The sequence below is a fragment of the Nannobrachium achirus genome (genome assembly GCF_963921795.1).
Source record: "Nannobrachium achirus genome assembly, chromosome: 13".
Lineage (NCBI taxonomy): Eukaryota > Metazoa > Chordata > Actinopteri > Myctophiformes > Myctophidae > Nannobrachium > Nannobrachium achirus.
In genome coordinates, this window is record NC_137833.1 from 2,965,801 (window position 1) to 2,990,969 (window position 25,169).

General features: G+C 43.5%; 1 protein-coding gene across 2 annotated transcripts in view; it reads right to left on the bottom strand.

Annotated features, from left to right (window-relative positions):
* fam135a (family with sequence similarity 135 member A) overlaps positions 1-21,615 on the bottom strand; it is a 59,544-nt gene extending 37,929 nt beyond the window's left edge. Inside the window, exons 1-6 of one of the 2 annotated variants that reach the window (XM_080741029.1) lie at positions 21,324-21,615; positions 14,177-14,306; positions 8,440-8,519; positions 5,091-5,230; positions 4,329-4,399; positions 3,273-3,446 (exon numbers count right to left, since the gene is read on the bottom strand). In XM_080741029.1, coding sequence (XP_080597155.1) covers positions 3,273-3,446; positions 4,329-4,399; positions 5,091-5,230; positions 8,440-8,519; positions 14,177-14,253 — 542 coding nt within the window. In that variant the 5' untranslated portion in view covers positions 14,254-14,306; positions 21,324-21,615. Of the gene's footprint in view, positions 1-3,272; positions 3,447-4,328; positions 4,400-5,090; positions 5,231-8,439; positions 8,520-14,176; positions 14,307-21,319 lie in introns of both variants that reach the window. The other variant, XM_080741030.1, reaches the window with a different exon arrangement.
* Positions 21,616-25,169: the final 3,554 nt, after the last annotated feature.

The following is a 25,169-nucleotide window of genomic DNA, read 5'->3' on the forward strand; positions in this document are numbered from 1 at the left end:
GTTTACATTGTAACAGAAGTGGAAGCTACTCGGCGATGGAAAGCTCGTTTTTCAATCCGATTTTTGTGTTTGGAAACTTTGATCCAGTCTCTACACGCCTGGATAATGATCCCCGCACATATCGTGCGTTTTGTGCGCGAACGTGTCCACGTGTTACCATAGCGCACAGCTTGCTTTTCTCAATGTTTTTTCATGTAAACACTGGCGGATAAGCAGGGATACAACGTGGCAACGGATATGTCTATTTCAATGGGGTTTTTTTTATTCGAAAGCTGTCACCGAGTCTACACGTCTACTAGATGAGTCGCGCACAGATTGTGCACGATGCGTGCGCGTGCCCACGTTAAAAGGTAAGGACAATTTGGCAGCTGCTTACTACAGCCATGTTTAAAATGGCAGCAAAATTGTTAAGGGCCTGGCTGGCACCTCAATATCTAGCTGAGCTGCTGGAGCCCTATGTGCCTGCCCGTAGGCTGAGGTCCACTGATTCAGCTCTACTGGTTGTTCCTCAGTCTAGGCTGGTGACCACGGGTGACCGGGGCCTTTGCCCATCAGGGACCCTCTTTAGCAGGGCACTGCCAAAGACATCAAGAGCTGCCAGCCAGAACACTGGTGCTGTGTGGGAACCAACACACGGGCATCGGTCACGAGCAGTGTGAGGGAATGGAACGACGGCGTTACTAGTAACAGCGTTACGTTACAAAACTACTTTTCTCTGTAACTAATAGCAGAACGCCGTTACTGTGGTGTAAAGGGGAACGTTACTGTGGTGTAAAGGGGAACGTTACTGTGGTGTAAAGGGGAACGTTACTGTGGTGTAAAGGGGAACGTTACTGTGGTGTAAAGGGGAACGTTACTGTGGTGTAAAGGGGAACGTTACTGTGGTGTAAAGGGGAATGTTACTGTGGTGTAAAGGGGAACGTTACTGTGGTGTAAAGGGGAACGTTACTGCGTTACGTTCTGTGATCCAAAATGAACCGTTTCTCCCTGCAGCAGAGAGCAGACTGAGCGGCAGCGGAGCCTGTATGTTGTATGTTGTGATAACTCTCATAGTCATGAGTGAAATAAGTGACTGGCCTCGCACACTAACTTGAGCCAATGCTGAATGAAGAGGGGCGATGATTGGTTGACCTAGGGTAAAATTTCAGGCTAAGCCAATCAGAAACAGCCTTGGTCGGGTCTTCTTGCCTTATGGGGAAATACAAACACGCGCACAGCACACACAAGCAAGGCAACACAGCGAACACACAGTCTCTCACACACACACACACACACACACACACACACACACACACACACACACACACACACACACACACACACACACACACACACACACACACACACACACACACACACACACACACACACACACACACACACACACACACACACACACACACACACACACACACAACGGAAAATGCAGACGAAAGCAACAGCAGCAGTTTCGCTGGTTGGAAATAATATAGTCATTATTTTATCTTTGCAGGAATAAAAGACACTAAAAATATAAGTGTCAAGTGTAAATTGTGTGCAGGACAGAAAATGCTGGCCACAGCAAATACCAGCAATGCAAACCACCTGAAACTCTTAACAAAGGTGCATGGGATGAGGGTTTTAAACTAGTCACCAAAAATCCCACCGTCTCTCTACCTCCACTGACACAGTTGGACCTCCTCCTCTTTTAAGTTTTTATTGTTCCATTACATTTCATTATGATAGGGAGTTGTATTTTCTCTTACTGTGCCATAGAACAGGGGTTTTCAAAGTGGGTGACGGGGCACCCTGGGGTGCCGTGACGGCAGTCCAGGGGTGCCGCGACGCAAGATCATTTGATAATATTTGGAATTTATTTGGACACTTGAAAAAATATTTAGTATAATTTTAAACTTGAAGTGCAAAGTTATGTTTAGTCAAAACCAAAATGGCTATTATCTCAAGGTTTTCCTCGCAACATAATCACTAAAATATCGTCACTGTCGGGCAGAAACCTCGTATCTCCAAGTTTCAAATGTGTACGTCTTTTGGTAAAGCGAAGCCCTGCTTCATCATACAAGACTGTCACACAAAACTAGTGAAAACAGCCGATCTACAAGCACACAACGCCGTAGATCTGCTGTTTTCACTAGTTTAGTACATTTTATAGCTGTTAAATACAAAATGAACGGTTTTGGACATACAAGGTTTCCACCCGACAACAACGATATGCTATAAATATAAGGTGCTGGGAGTGAAAATTATAATGTAGGGGTGCCTCGGATAAAAAAAAATATTTATGGGGTGCCATGAGACAAAAAAGTTTGGGAACCCCTGCCATAGAGAGAGACAGACAGACAGACAGACAGACAGACAGACAGACAGACAGACAGACAGACAGACAGACAGACAGACCTGATGAGGGGATGGTGCAGGGCCACCAGACAGACAGACAGACAGACAGACAGACAGACAGACAGACAGACAGACCTGATGAGGGGCTGGTGCAGGGCCACCAGACAGACAGACAGACAGACAGACAGACAGACAGACAGACAGACTGATGAGGGGCTGGTGCAGGGCCACCAGACAGACAGACAGACAGACAGACAGACAGACAGACAGACAGACCTGATGAGGGGCTGGTGCAGGGCCACCAGACAGACAGACAGACAGACAGACAGACCTGATGAGGGGCTGGTGCAGGGCCACTAGACAGACAGACAGACAGACAGACCTGATGAGGGGCTGGTGCAGGGCCACCAGACAGACAGACAGACAGACAGACCTGATGAGGGGTTGGTGCAGGGCCACTAGACAGACAGACAGACAGACAGACAGACAGACAGACAGACAGACAGACAGACAGACAGACAGACAGACAGACAGACCTGATGAGGGGTTGGTGCAGGGCCACTAGACAGACAGACAGACAGACAGACAGACAGACAGACAGACAGACAGACAGACAGACAGACAGACAGACCTGATGAGGGGTTGGTGCAGGGCCACCAGACAGACAGACAGACAGACAGACAGACCTGATGAGGGGCTGGTGCAGGGCCACCAGACAGACAGACAGACCTGATGAGGGGCTGGTGCAGGGCCACCAGACAGACAGACAGACCTGATGAGGGGCTGGTGCAGGGCCACTAGACAGACAGACAGACAGACAGACAGACAGACAGACAGACAGACAGACAGACAGACAGACCTGATGAGGGGCTGGTGCAGGGCCACTAGACAGACAGACAGACAGACAGACAGACAGACAGACAGACAGACAGACAGACCTGATGAGGGGCTGGTGGAGGGCCACCAGAGAGGCGTGGATGGCCATGGAGATGACGGACAGGTGGAAGTAGTCGAACATGACGTTGACGTGCTGGTGGATGCCTCGCTGGAGGCTAAAGTGCAAACGAAGAGTGCGGCTGCTGATGCTCTGGAGGGAGCTGGAATCATCAGACCTGTTGGGGGAAAGAGAAACATGGACGGTTCAAAGAACATGGATTATAGAAGATTCCAGCTAGCGCTCCGTCCGTACAAGGAGCAGGTAAGTCCGCTTACAAATTGAGTGGTTACAACAGCACACTCAAGCAGTGTAAATTTTTACTAACGGCCGGACTACACCAAAAAATGCGCGCATACGCGCGTACTGTCCGCGAAGACGCTCGCGTATGCGTAAATGCTCCAGGCTACACCAAGGAGGGAGTATATGTGAGGAAGACCAGATAGTCTGTGTACAAAACGCATACGCGTGCTTAAAAAAATAGAACAGATCCTATTTTTAGGGAATGCGTATCCGTGGTTCGCGCTATCCGTACGCCTGGTGTAGCCGGCTGAATTGATATACATTGGATCAATCCAAAACGCGCATACGCGCGCACGACCCGCATACGCACTGACGCGCACGAAACGGCTTGGTGTAGTCCGGGAGTTAGACTAAAAGACTACAAGATTTTGATATTTTGTCGATAAGACTAAGACTAAATCCAAGACTAATGGCTTTAAGAATTAACACTATATGTAACTGGTATGTAACTGCAATGAAATGAAAGCCAAATACATCTTTTATGTATGGTTTATTTTGACCAAATAACAGGCAGTAGAAGACAATGACTTGTTCAGAATTATGTGGTTATATTTATCCCAAAAGACTTAGCCTAAAAGACGAAGACTAAAAGACTAAGACTACTCCCAAAAGACTAAGACTAAAGTGTTTTGATATTTAGTCGACTAAGACTAGACAAAAACAATTTCAGAAGACTAAGACAGGACTAAGACTAAATGGTGTGTTATTCAAAAGACTAAGACTAAACTGCATGCAAGCAGACGGCAGCAGGACTTACGAGTAGTCGCCGTCCGTGAAATACAAATCTAAGAAGAGCTGGAAGTCCATTTCATTGAGAGAGTCTTCCACCTGAGAGAGAGATAACAATAAGGGAGACAATCAATTAACCACTTAAGCGCTGTAATTAGTCTTACAACTAATGGCAAACAATAGCAGATCTACAAGCTCACAACATGCCATGATGTGACACATTGTGAGCTTGTACAGTAGGTCTGACTCTATAATTAGCCTTACAACAATAATGGCAAAAAAAATCTTTTCCTCTTGAGAACTACAATCTTACTCTCTTCTCATCCAACAGCATCATCACTTTGAAGATGAGAACTACAATCTTACTCTCTTCTCATCCAACAGCATCATCACTTTGAAGATGAGAACTACAATCTTACTCTCTTCTCATCCAACAGCATCATCACTTTGAAGATAATAACTACAATCTTACTCTCTTCTCATCCAACAGCATCATCACTTTGAAGATAATAACTACAATCTTACTCTCTTCTCATCCAACAGCATCATCACTTTGAAGATGAGAACTACAATCTTACTCTCTTCTCATCCAACAGCATCATCACTTTGAAGATGAGGACTACAATCTTACTCTCTTCTCATCCAACAGCATCATCACTTTGAAGATGAGAACTACAATCTTACTCTCTTCTCATCCAACAGCATCATCACTTTGAAGATGAGAACTACAATCTTACTCTCTTCTCATCCAACAGCATCATCACTTTGAAGATGAGAACTACAATCTTACTCTCTTCTCATCCAACAGCATCATCACTTTGAAGATGAGGACGTCGTTGACCACAATCTCCTCGTTCTTGTACAGGATCTGGAAGGTTTTGCTGCAGATGACGTCGTCTTGGACAGAAGCTGGGAAGGCCAGATCAGAACCTACACAAAAAGGGGAAGACTCTGTACATAAATCTGTCCTGCATTCTATACTTGTATTTTCGCTACTTAAAAAAAATGCTTACTGTAATCGGCTAATTGATTTGTTGAAATAAGAATACAAAAAAAGATATACAATGTAATTCTTGATTAATCAATAGAATAACTAGGGTCCTATTTGAACTGCCGAGCTATGACTAACTGTATTTATTGATAGACAGTTAACCGTGGTTAGCTGCCCACAGTCCAAAGGTTAAACGTTTACTGAAAAATATCCAAACTAGAAGCAGTGCTCTTCCGATCAGTGATTTGAAGAAAAAAAAATAAGTGGCATTTCTTCCTCTGCCCAATTTCACAGAAATTGCACGCTGCGTTTGTGATTTGCAACATTTTGTTCAAAACGGACCAATCCTGCAAACTTTGGAAGCTAATCTTGGCCAATCAGGAAGAAATATGGATAACCTGAATGTCGATCACATGACTTTAGAGATACCGTCTACCGTAAAATGGCCTCCTGGTGGCGCTAGAACAGGCCCATGTGAAACATTTGGGCCACAGGTTCTGCTCTGACACCCAGGGAGTGTGTGTGCACAGTTTGGCCGAGACCAGGCCAACGGCGTCAGAGATTAGCTAGTAACAAAACGGGTGCATCTCTCCACTCCGACATGTCTCCTTTCCGACATGTCTCCATTCCGACACTAACCCTATCTCTACCCCTACCCTAAACCTTAGGCCCATGGGGAGTGTCGCCACTCCGACAATAAGAAGTCCATTTCGGAGTGGCGACATGTCGGAATGGAGAGAGCCTCCCTAACAAAACATACCCTCTCCCCATAACTTCAGCCTGGTGGAGACAAAAACTAAAATGACTATCCCTAATGTCTAGAGAAACCACAAGACTTGAGGAAGACAGATTACCGGACAAGGACTATTTTGTCCAGCCGAGTCCAGACAGGCACTGAGCAGCAGTGTGTGTGTCAGGTGCTGGTTTTTACACATGGTTGATAGTTTTATATGCCTGGGACCCAAGGACTAAGGAGTTCTAGTCCACTTCTACACATCACATGCTATTAAGACCTTTTGCAGACAAATGAGGGCAAACGGTACAGAAGTGAAGAGAGCCAATCGTCACTGTCAGGCAGACATATTGGTTACAGAATCTGCAATCTGCATATTCCATATTTTTATGTTTGTGTCCCCCCCCCCCCCCCCCAATAAACGAATGCCCGATTTTTTCTTTTTCTTCTTACTTTGTCATTATACCAATGTCGTACAAAAGTAGCAAAAATTGCATTTCAAATGCATTCGAAACCATTTGCCAGAAACAGTCTGAAAAGGCAGACGCTGCAAGGAGTCAAGGTGGTCTGATCCAATTATTTCAGTGCAAGGACCATAAAAACAAACGAACAAACAAAAATCAGTATTTATGAAAAAGCATTTATATTTCCTCTTTATCCCAGATTGTTGTGACTAGGGGGGGGGGGGTTAAGAATGGGAACGGAGCAGTACCAAAGGGGTATGAGCCATACGTACCAAGCCTTGAAGAAAACACAGAACAAGGAAGCATTTGTGAGATAAGCCAGCAGGCCCTAGCAGGCAGCTCCCTGCCAGCAGCACCACCCACATCCCCAAAAGATCCCTAACATTTGGCCTAATGTCCGACTCGGAGAATATTAGCATTCAACTAGGGGTGTAATAGTTAATCGAAGTATCGAACGCTATCTATTTAATCGATAAAGTATCTAATAGCGCTTATGTGGTTAACATGTCTTGATACATATACCGGTACATATCTTTTAAATGATATTATATATACATAATGACACCTAAGGGCGAAAAGCGACCTTGCGCAATGTCTTGACCATCTGGCCAGTGATGTATATCGGACCATATATGGAGATCCCTGTGATGCCAGGGGCAACCAAATCCCTTTTATGCCCATATATGGAGATATGGAGATCCCTGTGATGCCAGGGGAATCAAATCCCTTTTATGCCCATATATGGACTATGGAGATCCCTGTGATGCCAGGGGAATCAAATCCCTTTTATGCCCATATATGGACTATGGAGATCCCTGATGTCCACATCACTGTGACTCAGATGTCAGAGTGTGAGAGTCAAACAACAAAAGAGACAAGCGTTACCCGTACATACAGATAGTCAAGATGTGACTGTTCTGACCTACGGTCGCAATTATTAAGCCTAATACTTTTGTTTTGCCGTGACTGATGCTATAGTAGTCCAGGCGTTTCGGGCAGTATTTTGATGTAATCGTGCACTTTATCAAAGAAGCATGAAATTTGGCACACAGTTAGAACATGCCATATGGAACATTTTTGGCAATAGGGGCATCGCAGATTTGTCTTGGGAAACTTGTGGGAGCCAATTAAAGTTGGGCTCTCATAGACTTTACTGTAGAGTAAAATAATACAAAATATACATATGCTTTAAGTAGCATGTGAGGGGTCAAACTAGGTGTTTTTGGGGATTCTGAATCCAATGCAAATATTTGTTTTGCAGGAAAAACATTCCTTGGGCTAAGAACGGACCCCATATAACTATGGTTTAGTGATGAGTCATCACTTTTCAAGGTTTTGTGGCGGCCGTTTCTCAGAAAGGAATGTTTTTCGTGCAAAACAAATGCTTGCATTGGATTCAGAATCCCGAATAACACCTAGTTTGACCCCTCACATGCTACTTAAAGCATATTTAATTTTTTTATTATTTGACTCTATAGTAAAGTCTATGAGAGCAACTTTGATTGGCTCCCACAAGTTTCCCAAGACAAATCTGCGATGCCCCTATAATCAAAAATGTTCCATATGGCATGTTCTAACTGTGTGCCAAATGTCATGCTTCTTTCATAAAGTGCACAATGTTTGCCTGAAACGCTCGGACTATAGTTTCAGAGGAGCCTAAATACAGTAAATACCATTCTGATAAACGTTCATGCTGTGTGTGTACAGTACACATAATACAAATGGGCTGTGGGTATGTAGGTCATAAAATGCGTTTCAGCTACACTAACCATTCATTAACTGGGTAATGATGTCGGCTAACGGTTACAAAACTATCCATTATTCCCCCATCCCTGGTCTGAAGTGTGTGCACTGCAGTAATGCCTAGGACATAATGCAGCCTGATGTACACGACACGCCAGATAAGGGAGTTCATTCCGGGTGAAATCCAGGTGTCCTCAGCTGAACTCACCTGCCGGGTGGAGCAGGCTGGCTTCCACTTTATGGGGGACCCGGGGTGGGACCTTCATGCTGGCACGGATCTGGTAGAATCTGTGAAAAACACACAACATATCACCCGTGGTATTAAATGAAACAGGATATCATTGTATTAATTATGAATAATTTAGTTTACTCCCCACACCTTTAGGGTATTTTCATGTCATTGTTGTACATTTGCACACAGGGGCGTCACAAAGGGGGGGGGGGGGGGGACTGAGTTACTAGGGCCCAAGGTGGAGGGGCCTTAATTATTTTATACTTTAGCTATTGAAAAATAGCAGATATACAAGCTCACAGCACGGCACCGAGTGCCATGCTGCGAGCTTGTAGATCTGCAAAAAAAAAATTTAAATCGTGAAAATGTGTGCAAATCTTTCAATATATATTTTTCAAAGCAAACTTTTGTAACTCAAATATTTGCTTCTGGGGGGGTCCCTGGAACAAGATATGAGATGGGGTTCCTTGGCCAAATGCCTGTAATTTTGGGGGTCCTTGACATGGAAACGTTTGAGATCCACTGATATCGAGGAAGGATTTAGAAGACGGGTCAAAGATCGTGTCAAAGATATTCAAAGATTTGCACACTTTTTCTTGATTTTTCAAAAATAGCAGATCTACAAGTTTGCAGCGCGGCACCGAGTGCCACGCTGTGAGCTTGTATATCTGCTATTTTTCAATAGCTAAAGCATAAAATAATGGTTACTAAAGTGGTTACAATCTAACGTGACACGGGCACGTTCCAGTTCTTAAAAGAATTGAAAAGGATACCATTGTATTAATTAAATGAATAATTTAACTCCCCACACCTTTAGGGTATTTTCATGTCATTGTACATTTATTTGCACATTATGCTATTGTGAAATGTGTCCTCTGCATTTACCATCCTAACAATTAGGAGCAGTGAGAGCTATTAATACAGCGCCCAGGAGCAGTTGGGTGTTAATTAGGGGTTGATCTGGGATACTTTGACACAAACTGGGTGGACCGAACCGCCCAGTCGATGGTGAAATGAGCCCCTCTACCCCAGTGGTTCTCAACTTTTTCAGGCTGTGACCCCCAAAATAATCATATTTTAACTGGGGACCCCCCCCCCCACCCTGACACACACCAAGAGTTGAGACATTTTGCATAACACTATTGTTCTATTGTGAAAATAGCCGATCTACATGCTTGCGACGTTGTGAGCATGTAGATCTGCTATTTTCACAATTTCGGCCTCTAATATTTGACATTATTTGGCCAATGATTAATTTGTCATGTTAGAGGTATTAAAAAGTCCTTAAATTTAGGTTAAACATAGGTTTACAAATATAGGTTTGTTTACTGTTGAGTGAGAAAACAATGTTGCACATTAAGTTAATCATCTGGGGACCCCCCGACCCACAGGTTGAGAACCACTGCTCTACTAGCCTCACGTAGCCAGGCTTACTCATCTGCCAAGAGAAAAGCCTGGTCAAGACCATAGGCTGAAACGGCATGAAACGGTGCTTCTTCCACCGGGAGAATTTCACCGGATGTTATTGTTTTTTCATATTCCCTGCTGGCGAAAAAAAACTGTTCTACTTCTCCCGACCCATCGGTTGCACTCGTAATAAACAATATCCAAACAAAAACATGGATTCTGACAAAGGACACCTATTAAGAGCGAGTTAAGAGCTACAATCTTTATGTAAACGGACTGCAACGCATGACGTAACTTCCGTTAACCGCAGCACTTCGGCCACTTCCGGTGTCTGTAGGTTCATGCCGTTTTCATCGGCTATTCTGACCAGGGTGCTGCTCTACCCATTCAGGAATCGCAGCCTACTATGGCCAGCCAGGAATCAAACCAGGGACTCTCAGGCTGTCAGGCATTAAAGCCCAGGTGGTGGGCGTTCTAAACACTTGGTTCACCTGTCGCCCTACAGTCACCCGTTTTGGCAGCATTTGAAGCCTTAGAAGGCAACTTCACTGATTTCTAGCGGAAACCTGAAGACGATCACACCTCCGCACGACGAGAGGAGTCAGGTTGAAAGCCGGGACGAAGCGGAGCCGCCCTTTAACATCCTCCCAGTGAAAGCTCGGTGGTGCAGAGTGCAAATTGGTCTCGTTAGCCGAACGCTGTCTTGTTCGTGTAAAATGAACCTCAAACCTCACATGAATGAGTAATGATAAACTCTCGTTCAGACTCACTCATGTAGTAAACCTGAGCTCTTAAAACACTGATGAGCTGAGAGCGCAGCGCGGGGAGACCAGTCATCTCAGCTCAGCAGCACATTGAGCTGTATCACTATGCAGCGTTTAGGAGGAAAGGTTCCAGATGGTAAGAAGCTACTAGGAAGGATTAATGCTGCGCTGGTTCAGAAAATAACGTGAGTCATACTTCCTCCTCTGCCTTTCCTTTCAACGTGGTGAATATGAATAAACCATTTTAGGCCAGAAGAACGCAAATCTGTGTCACTTTTAGATGTGAACCACTTTTAACCATTATTTTATGCTTTAACTATTGAAAAATAGCAGATATACAAACAGGTCTTTGAATGTTTTTGAGCCGTTTTCTATAAGTGTCTTCTAAATCCTTCTAATACGTTTTGAAAAACCCATGTTTCCATGTCAGTGGTTCTCAAACTTTTTTCATGTCAAGGACCCCCAAAATGATAGGTTTTTTGCCCACGGACCCCTCATCTCAAAATATTTTGTTCCAGGGACCCCCCAGAAGCAACATTTGAGTTACAAATGTTCACTTTAAAAAGACATATATTCAAAGATTTGCTCCGATTTTTACGACTTTTCAAAAATGGCAGATCTACAAGCTCGCAGCGCGGCACTCGGTGCCGCACTGTGAGCTTGTATATCTGCTATTTTTCAACAGTTAAAAGCATAAAATAATAATTCTAGGTCTAAATGGGATATTATAACACACCTCGTTGGACACATTGTTTCGCACCCAGCTCCCAAACCAAGTACGTCCTGCGTTTGTGTTTGTTTCCTCGACATGGCTCGTCACGTGCCCTCGCCGCGAGGAGAGCATGCCCGACATACACGGGCCAAAATAGACCGCGTTCAAAGCGCTGTAAAGGGGGTGTTTACTGTTTAGACATACATGAGCAGCATGCGTTCACAGCGCTGTAATGGGGGGGTTCAGACATACATGAGCAGCATGCGTTCACAGCGCTGTAATGGGGGGGTTCAGACATACATGAGCAGCATGCGTTCACAGCGCTGTAACGGGGGGATTTAGACATACATGAGCGGCGTGACAAGCGTCACAGGGAGGAGGAAGCGACTACTGCACTCTGCAGAGCCTCCGTGGACCGCGGCACGGATCATTTGACACAACAACACGCCACGTTACACAACAAGTGAACTCGCTACACTGATTCAAGAGACGCGACTATAGGGGTGGGGGCGTTGCAACACTTTGTGAGCTTGTAGATCGGCTATTTTTTTGGCAAATGTTATTTGTATCGCGATAATATCGTAAATTGCTATTTCTTGGTCACAATAATCATGACATGACATTTTCATATCGTCCCATCCCTAGTCTGGAGTCCACTGGTACAGTGGTTTAGTTTCTCAAACCTTTTTATTTTCAAGGAGCACCATAATAACACTCTGAGAGTGTTCCATTTGTACACTCTCAGAGTTACAGACCTATAAAGCCCGGATCATAGTCGGGTCCACGGTGGAAGGCTATCCACCGCGGTGTAGTCTTTTCAAGTCTTTCAAGGATTTAGGGGTGGGCGATATGGAAAAATACAATATCACGATATTTTCCCAAGCTGTATCACGATACACGATCTTATCACAATTCTTTTTCACATTGGTTTCGATGGTTATTTTTCAAGTTACTTGACAAAAACTAGACTCTCTGGGTTCCTTTTGGGAGGTCTAAATTCAACTTTACAAGTATGTAACTCTGACAGTATACTGTCAGAGTTAAGTGGAGAGAGACCTTGACATTTTAAAGTTTGAGAACTACTGATTTAGACCAAAATGCAGGTTTAAATTGAATTCTGCAATGAATCTCTGTATTAACGATTAAACAGGATTTTCATAAGGCTCCCTCAATTGTATCACGATACATACGATATCTCTGAAAAGGCATATCGTGGAGACATTGTATCGTCTCAACGATAATTATCACCATATCGCCCACCCCTATGTACAACACCAGCAGAACACTGGGTACACCTCAATCCACAGAACACTGGGTACACCCCAATCCACAGAACACTGGGTACACCCCAATCCACAGAACACTGGGTACACCCCAATCCACAGCAGAACACTGGGTACACCCCAATCCACAGCAGAACACTGGGTACACCCCAATCCACAGCAGAACACTGGGTACACCCCAATCCACAGAACACTGGGTACACCCCAATCCACAGCAGAACACTGGGTACACCCCAATCCACAGCAGAACACTGGGTACACCCCAATCCACAGAACACTGGGTACACCCCAATCCACAGCAGAACACTGGGTACACCCCAATCCACAGCAGAACACTGGGTACACCCCAATCCACAGCAGAACACTGGGTACACCCCAATCCACAGCAGAACACTGGGTACACCCCAATCCACAGAACACTGGGTACACCCCAATCCACAGAACACTGGGTACACCCCAATCCACAGAACACTGGGTACACCCCAATCCACAGAACACTGGGTACACCCCAATCCACAGAACACTGGGTACACCCCAATCCACAGAACACTGGGTACACCCCAATCCACAGAACACTGGGTACACCCCAATCCACAGAACACTGGGTACACCCCAATCCACAGAACACTGGGTACACCCCAATCCACAGAACACTGGGTACACCCCAATCCACAGAAGCGGTAATGATAACTGCGGTGTCAAGCGGCACCACGACCCCGCAACTACAGGGCAGCGCTCTGTGGACTTGTCTATAGAGAGATTCTATAGCTGTCAGACCACTTCAGAGCAACTGCTGGCAATGTAAACATGGTTGCTAGCTCTCCACCGTTACGTATCCCATAACTACACAGGTTTCATATTGCATAACTGGTTTGTAAAGCTAAATTGAGACGGACATTGTTGTCACGGGGTTCACTGTAGCATAACATTAGTACACCAACGCCGTAGCCTGCTGTGTTTATCAACTTGACCACCGATCTGGCATTGTTTGCAGTGATGGGGGGTCAACTACGCTAGTCAGGCTTCTCCTGCAGTCTAGACAAAGAGGGTCTTCTTGTTCTGAGGGTTTAAATAAGGTCGCCCAATCCCACAGAACCAGCCGGAGGCCCGGGGCGCACAGACAGAATCATAGCTCCCCAAAGAGCTGGGACTCACCCTAGGAATAACTCGCTACCAGGTGTATATTAAGCAAGCCTATTTGCAATCAACAACTTCAGCACTGCAATAAATGTGTTTTGTTTCTCGTCTGTCTGTCTGTATTCTTCAATGTATCAACAATTGGTACCTGGTTTGGCAATAGTACAGTAGTTGCTCAGATACATGGCTCATCTCCTCGGCCAACTTTTTGACCATCAGAATTGTACCGTAATATGGGTGACAGACAATATGCCAGATATACCGGTATATCCAGAAGACCTCCGGGGTCTGGAGTGTCATGGTCCCGTGTTGGGATTTGATAGGATATGCACCTCGCCTAATTAAAGGCTACTACTAATTAAAAGCTACAACTAATTAAAAGCTACTACCAATTAAAAGCTACTACTCACCCTCTTTGGAACAGGTCCACATTGTAGAACTTGTGGAGCTCCAAAGAGAACTCCACCGTGGCCTGGACTTCACTCATCTTGTTCTTCAGAGGCTGAGGTGCCTTACATCATCTGGGACAGACCTGTTGGCCTACAGACAGACAGACAGACAGACAGACAGGCAGAGGTGCCTTACATTATCTGGGACAGACCTGTTGGACTACAGACACACACTGCAATTAGGGATAGGACCATATGAAAATGGCATATCACGATCGTTGTGACAAAAGAAATCGCGATTTACGATATCGCGATAATCAAAATCCATTATACTGGGGCGGAACATTTGCCCAAAAAAAGCAGATCTACAAGCTCACAAAGACATTTGATAGAATGAAAAAAAAAACGACTGTATCTAGTACATATATTATAAGTACCATTTACCAATTATAGAGGGTTTAAGTGGTAACAGATATGCAGCTCGGCAAATAAAAGCTGAATTGATCCCAGTGCATGACGGAGGACGATATCGCGATAAATTAAATCTCCACAATACGATTATGGTGAGTGTTTTTTTAACACCAAGTGACGTGCTGTAAGCTTGTAGATCTGCTATTGGTATTGTAGCTTGTAGATGTGCTACCTGTAGATTTAGCTATTTTGGGAAAACGTATGAACATTGTTCAACGTGGAAACAATTGTGACGCTTTATGCGAAGTAGGGTTAGGGTGGTTAATAATGCGATTTTCTCAAAGAATTGCGATTATACGATTATTATATAATAATTGTGACAGGCCTACAATCATCATGTTGTTGATGTGGCACAGTGTTGTTTTTGACAGCAAATTTTGATTTAGTCTAATTTTAGTCGACTAAATATCATAAGATTTTAGTCGACTAAATCTACAGTTGATTTAGTCAACTGAAATGTATTTTGGCAGGCCTTGATGCCATCGTAATGACTGATTTTATTTTACACTTGGTTGCGTGCTGAAAATAGCCGCTGCGACACGTTGTGAGCTTGTAGATCTGCTATTTTCAGCGTGCAAAACCTGAGAGCAACCAAACATAAAATGACTCTCTTCTCCACTAGTCCCTCCCTAACGTTTTAGTCTAGTTTTTATTTTGTTGACAAAATTGTCAATATATTTAGTCTTAGTTTTAGTCATCACAGCTTAGTTTTTTTTTCTTTTTTTTTTTCTTTTTCGTCAGTGAAAAAAACGCAGTCGACAAACATTTTTAGTCATAGTTTTAGTCGACGAAATCAACACTGATGATGTGGCATCATCATGGTTCTGGGACAGACCGGTCTACAGACACTGACAGTCAGAGTCAGCAATCATCTGGATGTCTCCTCAACAGTCTTGCCTAAAGCATGGGTCTTCAACAGGGGGTCCGGGACCCCTAGGGGTTCTCAGATTTACTACAGGGGGTCCTCAAAATCTTTGTGAGACAGAAACTTTTTTCTCCTTTTTTATATTAACCACTTGAACCCTATCCTTTAACCGTGTCCATATTCTGAGAACGTCAGCCGAAAATAGCGGATCTACAAGATCACAACTGTTCGTTTGTAGATCTGCTATTTTCAGCAAAGAGGTTTGGTGTAGAGGGGAAAAAGAGCAGACTAAGTTCAAGTGAAAGGTCAAGTTATTAAGTATTGACGATTCAAAAAACAAACTGACATGAATCCAAAATACACTCATAATTGTGCTGTCAAACGATTAAACTATATGGAATCTATGAACAGGTTGTGGGGGGTCCCTGCTTCATCTCCCTCTCAACTTAGGGGTCCTTGGCCTGAAAACGTTGAAGACCCCTGGCCTAAAGCATTCAACCTCGTGTCAAATCACCCTCTCCGACATCTCTCTGAACACTACCTGTCTTTAACATAAAACAAAACTGGAGGCTACATGTTTTTTTTTGGGGGGGGGGGGGGGGGGGTTCGCAGCTTTGTCCAGACTCCAGAAAGGGAACAAAAAAAGATTGTGAGGGCCAGGTCTCTATTTTGTTGAATACCAGTGTAGTGTAGCCTAATTGGTTAGCAGTGTGGGCCAATTATAGAGCCAGTAAGCATGCAGGGAAAGCTATGAATCACCACACACACAAATAGGGCTGAAATATAATATCTAGCATTTGAGGGAGTGTGACATGTGGGCATCCCATCGACTATAGCCACAAATTGCACCACTAGATTTGTTTTTAATATATTCAATCTAGGGTTGCAATACCTCCCATAGGCAGCCAATGCTTCCAAACAGTTGTTTTGCTATCTGATTGTATTAAACGACGTCAAATCACCAACATTGCCGCTGTATGGAAACATTACATTGTGATAATTTCAGATCTACAAGCTCGCACGTGTCGCAATGCCGTCGATCCGAACTTGCAGATCTGGCTATTTTCAAAATGAATTAATCGATTTGTTGTGTGCGATGTAAAACTTGCAGAATAAAAATAAAACACCCTTCTCGATTCTTTGAAAAATGAAAAATGTTAATCGATAGAATAATTGCAAAGAAGATTATCAATAGTTGCAGCCCTAAGCCGCAGTGACACGAGTTCTCTCAGCCTAAAATGGACATGAAAAGCAGAGAAAGCAAGAGAACAGTAAGACTAAAGCTAAGCCAGGGAAATGCATGCCATGGCCAGGTTAGGTACACCTGACAGCCAGACATCTCTGAGATCTATGATTGAGCCTGCAGATAAGACCAACTACAAACAAAGGTCAATACATTGACGCCTCGTTTATACTTAGTTGTGCACCAGTGTTACACACTAATAGCTGATCTACAAGCTAACACAGGCTTGCAGCTTGACACGTTGCGAGCTTGTGAGATCTGCTATTTTTCTGTGCAAGACAACAGCACATATTAATAAGTATAAATCAGGCTTCTTGGCAGCATTGTGAAAAGATGGAAGACTCCCACCTAAAGTATGCATTATGCAAACCTACTGCAGAAACACACCTGGCAAACTGAACATACCTTTGAGGACAACACTGAACGCTACTTTTTAGGTATTTTTCTTAAGATAGAACTCCATGGCCTCAGAATTTTGCTGATCAGCATTTTGAGAGTCAAGACACAGAGTACAGTTATACATTGGGTTTCAACAATGTGTACAAATTGCTCTGTAGTCTGTAGATTACCGTAATTTGTCCCAAATTATGTTTTTCTATAATCCAGTTTTTACATTGCTATAGCCAGGCAGCCATACTCGTCAAGTCAACAAGAGATTCGCCTGAATTAAGAGCCAATAAGATAAGCGACAACAATGACATCTGTCAGAGTAATCAGTTGAGAAAAGGAAGTTGATATCTCCATAACCTCCAAGGTGCACTTTTATCAGTCATTACACCTCACTAACTATTGATCAGCAGAAATTGATACAAAGTCACTTCAACATACACAAATCCAAAACATTTGACTGGAGGGCACGGACAGAGGTAACATGACTCACATGAGACCATTATACTCTCACACAACAACAGTAGTCTGATGAATTGCGTAAAGATAACATTGCTATTGGGAAATAGTATTAATCATAACCCGGGTACACTCCCTTTAAAAAACTCCCTCATTTCAATCCATGTCCATGTAATAACCCAAGACCAGGGTTCTCTCAGATCAAAGATCATACACCAGGGGTCTTCAACAGGGGGTCCTCCGGGAACCCTAGGGGGTCCTCACTCCTCAGTGTTACTACTGGGAGTCCTACAAATCTTTGTGTGATTTTTTTACCCCAACCACTTGAATCCTAGTAGCCTAGCTTGTAGATCTGCTATTCTTGGCAAAGACGTTTGAGTGAAAAGAAAAGCAGACTAAGTATTGATCCAAGTGGTTCAATGTCTAACAATACACATTATAGTGTGGTACGATGCGTCCAAAAAACAGCTCCCGTAGGATTTTTGTGCTAAAATTGATTTTTTTGCAGATTCTGGTTCTATAGAGTCCAAACTATGAGAAAATGATGGGTGTCAACTTTTCCGGACCCCCACCCCCTTTCTGGGGGTCATCTAGTTTGGGACCTCCCAGAACAGTACGCCAGCCAGTTAATGTCCAATTTTCTTAATATTAGGGTTGTTTTGTAGGTTTTAAAACATTCTGAGTTCATTTATTGCACTTTTGAAGCAGCCAGAATAAGCTTTCTTACTTTTGGTTGGGGGTTTTCCTCACCTGGGACCCCCCAGATGGACCCCTGAGTCTATCTCAGTACTCGCTCTGCTCCTGCTCCAGAACAATGTCATATTAGATCATAATTGAAGCATAAAGGTTTTTTTCTGAAAACAAAAATAAGTAGTAACAAATACCAGGGGCCTTCAACAGGGGGTTCGGGACCCCTGGGGGTCCTCAGAGTTACTACCAAGTGTGATACAAATTGTACCTCTAAGGATTTCTTTGCTAAAATGTATTTTTTTACTGCTTTGGCTTTTATAGGGACCAAACTGTCAGAAAATCATGGGTGTCAGATTTTCCTGACCCCTGCCCCCTTTCTGGGGGGTCATCTATTTTAGGACCTCGCAGAACAGTATGCCAGCCAGTTAATGTCCAATTTTCATAATATTAGAGTTGTTTTGAAGGTTTTAAAACATTCTAAGTTCATATATTGCACTTTTGAAGCAGCCAGAATAACCTTTATGACTTTTGGTGGGGGTCTTTCCTCACATGGGACCCCCGAAATGACCCCTGAGCCTATCTCAGTACAGTCCTTGCTCTTCTCCTGCTTCAGAACAGTGTCAAATTAGATCATAATTGAAGCATAAAAGCTTTTGTACCCCTACCTGGGCTCTGTACCTGACAACAAAAATGAGTAGCTAATACCAGGGGTCTTCCACAGGGTCCGGGACCCCAAGGTGTACAGGGGGCCAGCCAAACGGCCGTTTCAGTTTTGGCCCTATTCTTGCAACCAGTTCTGCAATTTGCTATCTATTTTTGAATAATATTAGAAACTGTTAGTTTTATGTATCCTGGGTTTATGTAGTGTACTTGATGGTTTATTAGTATTCTCAGTATTATTTAGTAGTAAGATGCCTCATGGTGCCAATTCTTTGGTCAGTGATGTATATGTGACCTGTTACCCATATATGGAGACCCATGTACTGTATATGGAGATATGCTGTGAGAGCCCAAACATGCTTACTCAGTTATTTGTTATGTGAAAGTCCTATGATGTCTATGACAACTGACATCATACCCTTTTATGCCCATACATGGAGATCCCTGTCTGTAGAACCAGCCACACAGCTATTATTGGCCATATATGGATTCTGTTAGTTTGGTATGTGGATCTTGAATCAGAATGTATGACCTCAGCATCAAAGGCTGGATTGGGGTATGTCCCTGTGACAAACTATTATCATGTCCACTGTCCAGGGGTACTTGTACATCAAGCTGCCTCACAAAAACAGGACACATAGACTCCTGCCCTATTCCATCAACATTGGAGTCATTGGAACACTTTGGTCCAACAACCCTGCATCTGTGATAATGCAGGGTAATGGGATGGGACTTCAGTCAAAGAACTTGGAGCTGCACTGCTACCACATATCCTCCATGCCAACTACGTCACAATGCAGTATAAATGATACCTGACAAATTGCCCTGAGCTTCCACCAGTTGAAGGAAATGGATGGAATTCAGAGAGTGGAGGGTATTTTCCAATCAGATGTCTTGGCTGACTGGAAGGTTGGGGTGCAGAGATTTGGCTGGCCCCCTGTAGTAACTCTGAGGACACCTTGGGGTCCCAGACCCCCTGTGGAAGACCCCTGGTATTAGCTGCTCATTTGTGTTGTCAGAGCCCAGCAACAAAAAAAGCTTTTATGCTTCAATTATGATCTAATTTGACACTGTTCTGGAGCAGGAGCAGAGCAAGGACTGTACTGAGTACTGAGATAGGCTCAGGGGTGATTCCAGGGGTCCCATGCAGGTGAGGAAAGACCCCCACCAAAAGCCAGAAAGGTTATTCTGGCTGCTTTAAAAGTGCAATATATGGACCTTTAAAACCTTCAAAACAACTCTAATATTATGAAAACTGGACATTAACTGGCTGGCATACTGTTCTGCAAGATCCTAAAATAGATGACCCCCCAGAAAAGGGGCAGTGGTCAGGAAAATCTGACACCCATAATTTTCTGACAGTTTGGTCCCTATAAAAGCCAAAGCAGTAAGAAAAATTAAGTTCAGCTAAAAAAAATCCTTAGAAGTACACTGTGTAGTAACTCTGAGGACCCCCTAGGGGTCCCGAAGCCCCTGTGGAAGACCCCTGGTATTTGCTACAACTCATTTTTGTTTTCAAAGCCCAGCTACAAAAACTTGTATTCAATTATGATCTACATTTTTCTGGAGCAGGAGCAGAGCGATTACTGAGATAGGCACAGGGGACCGTCTGGGGGGTCCCAGGTGAGGAAAGACCCCAACAAAAAGGCAGAAAGCTTATTCTGGCTGCTTCAAAAGTGTAATAAATGAACTCAGAATGTTTTAAAACCTGCAAAACAACCCTAATATTAAGAAAATTGGACATTAACTGGCTGGCGTACTGTTCTGGGAGGTCCCAAACTAGATGACCCCCAGAAAGGGGGTGGGGGTCCGGAAAAGTTGACACCCATAATTTTCTCATTGTTTGGACTCTATAGAACCAGGATCTGCAAAAAAATCAATTTTAGCACAAAAATCCTACGGAATTACACATCGTACCACACTATTAAACCAACAACCTACACTGATGATACTGCTGTCAAACAAGTCTAAGCTGTCCCAGAAATCTATGAAAATGTTTAATCTGCAACACAATTTTATACAGTACATAGTGGGGGTCCCTGCTTCATCTCTCTCTCTCAGCTATAAGGGGTCCTTGGCCTGAAAACGTTGAAGACCCCTAGCTGTCATAACACTTAAAAGTGGACACAATTAACCATAATTTAAACGACCCCTTCCTTCCTCCCATCATTTTGACTATAATAGGGCCCACAAAAAGTCATGGGGCGGCCCCAGTAAACCAACAGAAAACAAGACATTTACACAATCCGCAACAAACAAACAAACGAACTATAAAAAGCTAATAATAATGCTAACTGTTGTGTTGGTGTGTATGGCAGGGAGCCACTAAACAGCTGGCAAGAAGAAGAAACAGCCACAACAACACACAGCTAACGAGCTAACGTTCTACTTACCATTGCTTGCACTGGCAGGGCTACTGGGCTAACTCACATTAGCTAGCTAACCAACGCTAGCTCTCCTTAAGCTCTGCAGTCAGTCAGTCTTCTCCTTCTCCTCCTGGCTTCTCCTTCTCAGGGTGAAGACGTTAAGAGAGGAGAACAGCGTGCTGTGGTACTTTAGTTAAACCGATAGAAACTTGTTGTTTGGCACACCATACGTTACGGTAGAAGAAACACTGATAATAGACAATAAATCATCTTAAAAAGGAGGTACCAGACGTCTTGGTAAGAACTGCTGTCTGTCCTGTGGGCTCGGCTGGCCACTGCCTCACTGCCTGCCTGCCTGGCTGTGTGTTCTGTTCTGTCCTGTCCTGCTCAGGTCTGTTCTGCTCTGGGTTGTATGTGGAGGTGGGACGTTTGAGAACGAATCGAGTCTTTTGAACGGCTCTTTGAAATGAACGATGGGATCCGGTTCACTCATATTTTTATTTTTATTTTATTTTTTGATGAGGGAGAGTCAATTCTTTACTTAAAGTGATAGTTCAGCTATTTTTGACATAACGCTGTGTGAAATACTTGCCATTAAAATAGTGGTTACAAATGTATTAATTCATTACCAGAGTCCTGTGGTCAGAGTTCTGGTCAGTTTTAGATGAATATAAAGTAGTTCCGGCGATTTGGCAGGGGCTCATGGCCCAATCATTAAAAAATAGATGAATCCACAAAACTAGCGTACAATTGTATTGTCACATGGTCCGTATTTTTTGTGTCCAGTATCACTACGCCGCTACAACGTATTTCCCCCAATTGGCCCAAACGAGGTGCTTTGCAGTCAGCTGATCAGAACGAAACCTCGCTCTATATGGTAGAAATAGGCCAACAATACAAATGACGCCCAGGGTTGCCAGATCAGAATGACAGTTTCCAGCCCAAGCACAACTTAAAACCTAGTCTGGGATCACTTAACTTTTCGGGCTTGTAACCGGTCTGGAGCGGAAACCACAAAACGCCATGTTGTAGTACTCAAAGGACTACAATTTGGCCGGAACTACCCACCGGAAACAGTTTTAACCCAAAATAATTCCCCTGCGCTCAAGGACATACTTTTAGGGCCTACCTAATAAAGTCCTTGATGCGGAGTAGTTTTGCTTTTGAAAATGTTGTTTGGTATATGCATCTTTTAGTCCAACTCGTAGCGACTGGAAAGACTACACTAGGCTATCGAGCATTTTAATAGCTAGATTGGGGAAACAAACGGAGGGAACCAAATCAAAGCGACGCCGCTTCTTCTAGTGGTTTCCGCGCTTTAGGCGGAAACCAAACGGCCTGTTGTGAACGAACAGAGAAAGCCTGGTGGGCGAGGTTACTTAAAACCAGCCCAATTCAATAAAAAACAGCCCAAATCGGCCAAACCCATGTTAAACCGCAAAATCGAACCGCAAAACCGAACCGCAAAACCGAGTTTGAAACACAATATAGGCCTACAGATACAATATTTTCCTCCCGCACCGGCATTAAACCGGTGACAGTGACACACTACATGCAGCTTCACCCCTAGATGGATCAGTATCCATCTCCCGTCCTACGTAGCCTACTCACAGCATGGCCGTTATTGGATCAAATAAATGTCCGGTCTAGAATGGATACGGAAACAGTGCATGCATTTATGGGTGTTAAGGACTGGATACAGTGAGTAGGTTGTATCTAGACCGGATCAGAGCACTGAGCAGTACTGCGTGAAAAGCTGGTGTCTTGAGGCTAATAAAACCAGCCAGATATGTTAAAAACTATCCCAAATTTTAAGTCCCCGCCCAATGCTATTTTTTCCAGCCCAATGAGTTTTAAAATAGCCCAATTGGGCGGAAAACCGCCCAATCTGGCAACACTGATGACGCCAGTTTTGTGGATTAATCTATTTTCAATGTTTGGCCCATGCGAATTGGCCAGACAAGGTGGGTGAAAACACTCCTCCACGGCGAAAGTGCCAGGCGAAAGGACCAAATGCGTTAAGGCGAATAAGTTATAGGCGAATATGCCTGACACCATTGGAACTACTTAATATTCATTAGAAACTGACCAGAACTCTGACCACGGGACTCTGGTAATCAATTAATACATTTGTAACCACTATTTTAATGGCAAGTATTTCACACAGCTTTATGTCAAAAATAGGTGAACTATCACTTTAAAGGGGAAAACCACCCATTCTCAATATTGAACTATATCGTTAATATACCTTAGAGGAGTTGTGTGGAAATAAATAAAAAAGTTCCCCCCTTCAGGTGTGACGTCATCTCAGTGTGATTTACAATACAAACCCCAAAATCAATCCTCCAGTTCTATGCATCACAGAAGAGGAGGAACTTTTTCCCCACACAACTCCTCTAAGGTAGGCTAGGCTATATAATATCAATATTGAAAATGAGTGGTCTTCCCCTTTAAGTAAAAGTATCAATACTTACTCAATCTGGGAACCCATCGTCAAAGAAGAAAGGGCGACACCTATCGGTCTGTCTCTCTTCAGTAGCGTAGCGTTCTCTGAGGCTGTCTCGAGAGATTAATACTTACTTGACTTCAACGTGGAAATAGTAAAAGTAAAATGTTTGTTGAGTAAAAGTACAAAGGTATTTGTATGCACTTAAAGTACCAATAGTAGAAAGTACTCATTATGCAGAATGTCCCAATTTAACAAGTTTTCCAATGAATAAAAAAAAATGTAGGAAAAAAAAACATTTGAAAATAGCCGATCTACAAGCTCACAATGCGTCGCAACGAAACATATGGCCGAAATGTATATGCTATAGGGTTGAAGTGATTTGTAATTATAATCAAAATATACAAAGTGACAAGTAACTAAAACTAGCCCTTACCCGTTCAAAGATATGAGCTCCAAAATGATGTGCAGTGTATGGGTTATGGGATGTGCACTGTGCACACAGTATATGAGGGATGGAAAGTAACTTTAACTGGTGCTTGCATGATAATGTAGGAGCATCAATATAAGAAATACCCGTTTCGTTTAATGGCTCCAGAGATACTGTCCCCCCGCCCGCCCGCCCGCCCGCACGCACGCACGCACGCACACACACACACACACACACACACAGAGCTGGTTAAAGATGTTGCCTCATGCTAGATACAGAATAGATATGCCTCATGCTAGATGCAGAATAGATAGTAGATACACCATAAAAATGCTAATATATATGATTTGTGAAAGTGACAAACGGGCTTCACAGTTATGTCAGGTGTGTTCATATGCTAATGGTGATGCGATTTCAGATCAATTGCTCCAGCCACTGAGGAGAAACGCTGTTTCAGACAGACAGACAGACAGACAGACAGACAGACAGACAGACACTCACTCAGACATTCGGAAAATTATATGTTTGATGAGTCTTTTGAACGGCTCTTTGAAAGGAACGGATCCCAGAGATCCGGATCACTTCAAAGAACCATAAATCCCATCTTTACTGTTGTATTCTGTTGGCTGACTGACAGCAGCACAGTCCCCTTTCTACCTGCACCTTGACGAACGTTTAACTGCGCAGTTGTTGCGCACCCCTTGAGGAGCGCAGTTGACTGCCCCGTCAAGGATATAGGGCTGTCACGAATCACGATTACAAATTGTATTTAATTTGACAAATAATTGTCTCACAATTAATTGAGATTTTATATTTTTAATTATTTGCATTTGAACATTGGAACATTATGAATGCAATTTTGATTTCTAGATTTCAACTTGGCTTCATATTACAAACTTTACTGGTCATGACAAATAAATTAAACTTGAAGTTCGAGGACCTTCGGGCCGCTCACGTCTAGAGATCGTGCTCGCTTTGCGGGCGCTCACAGCTAAGT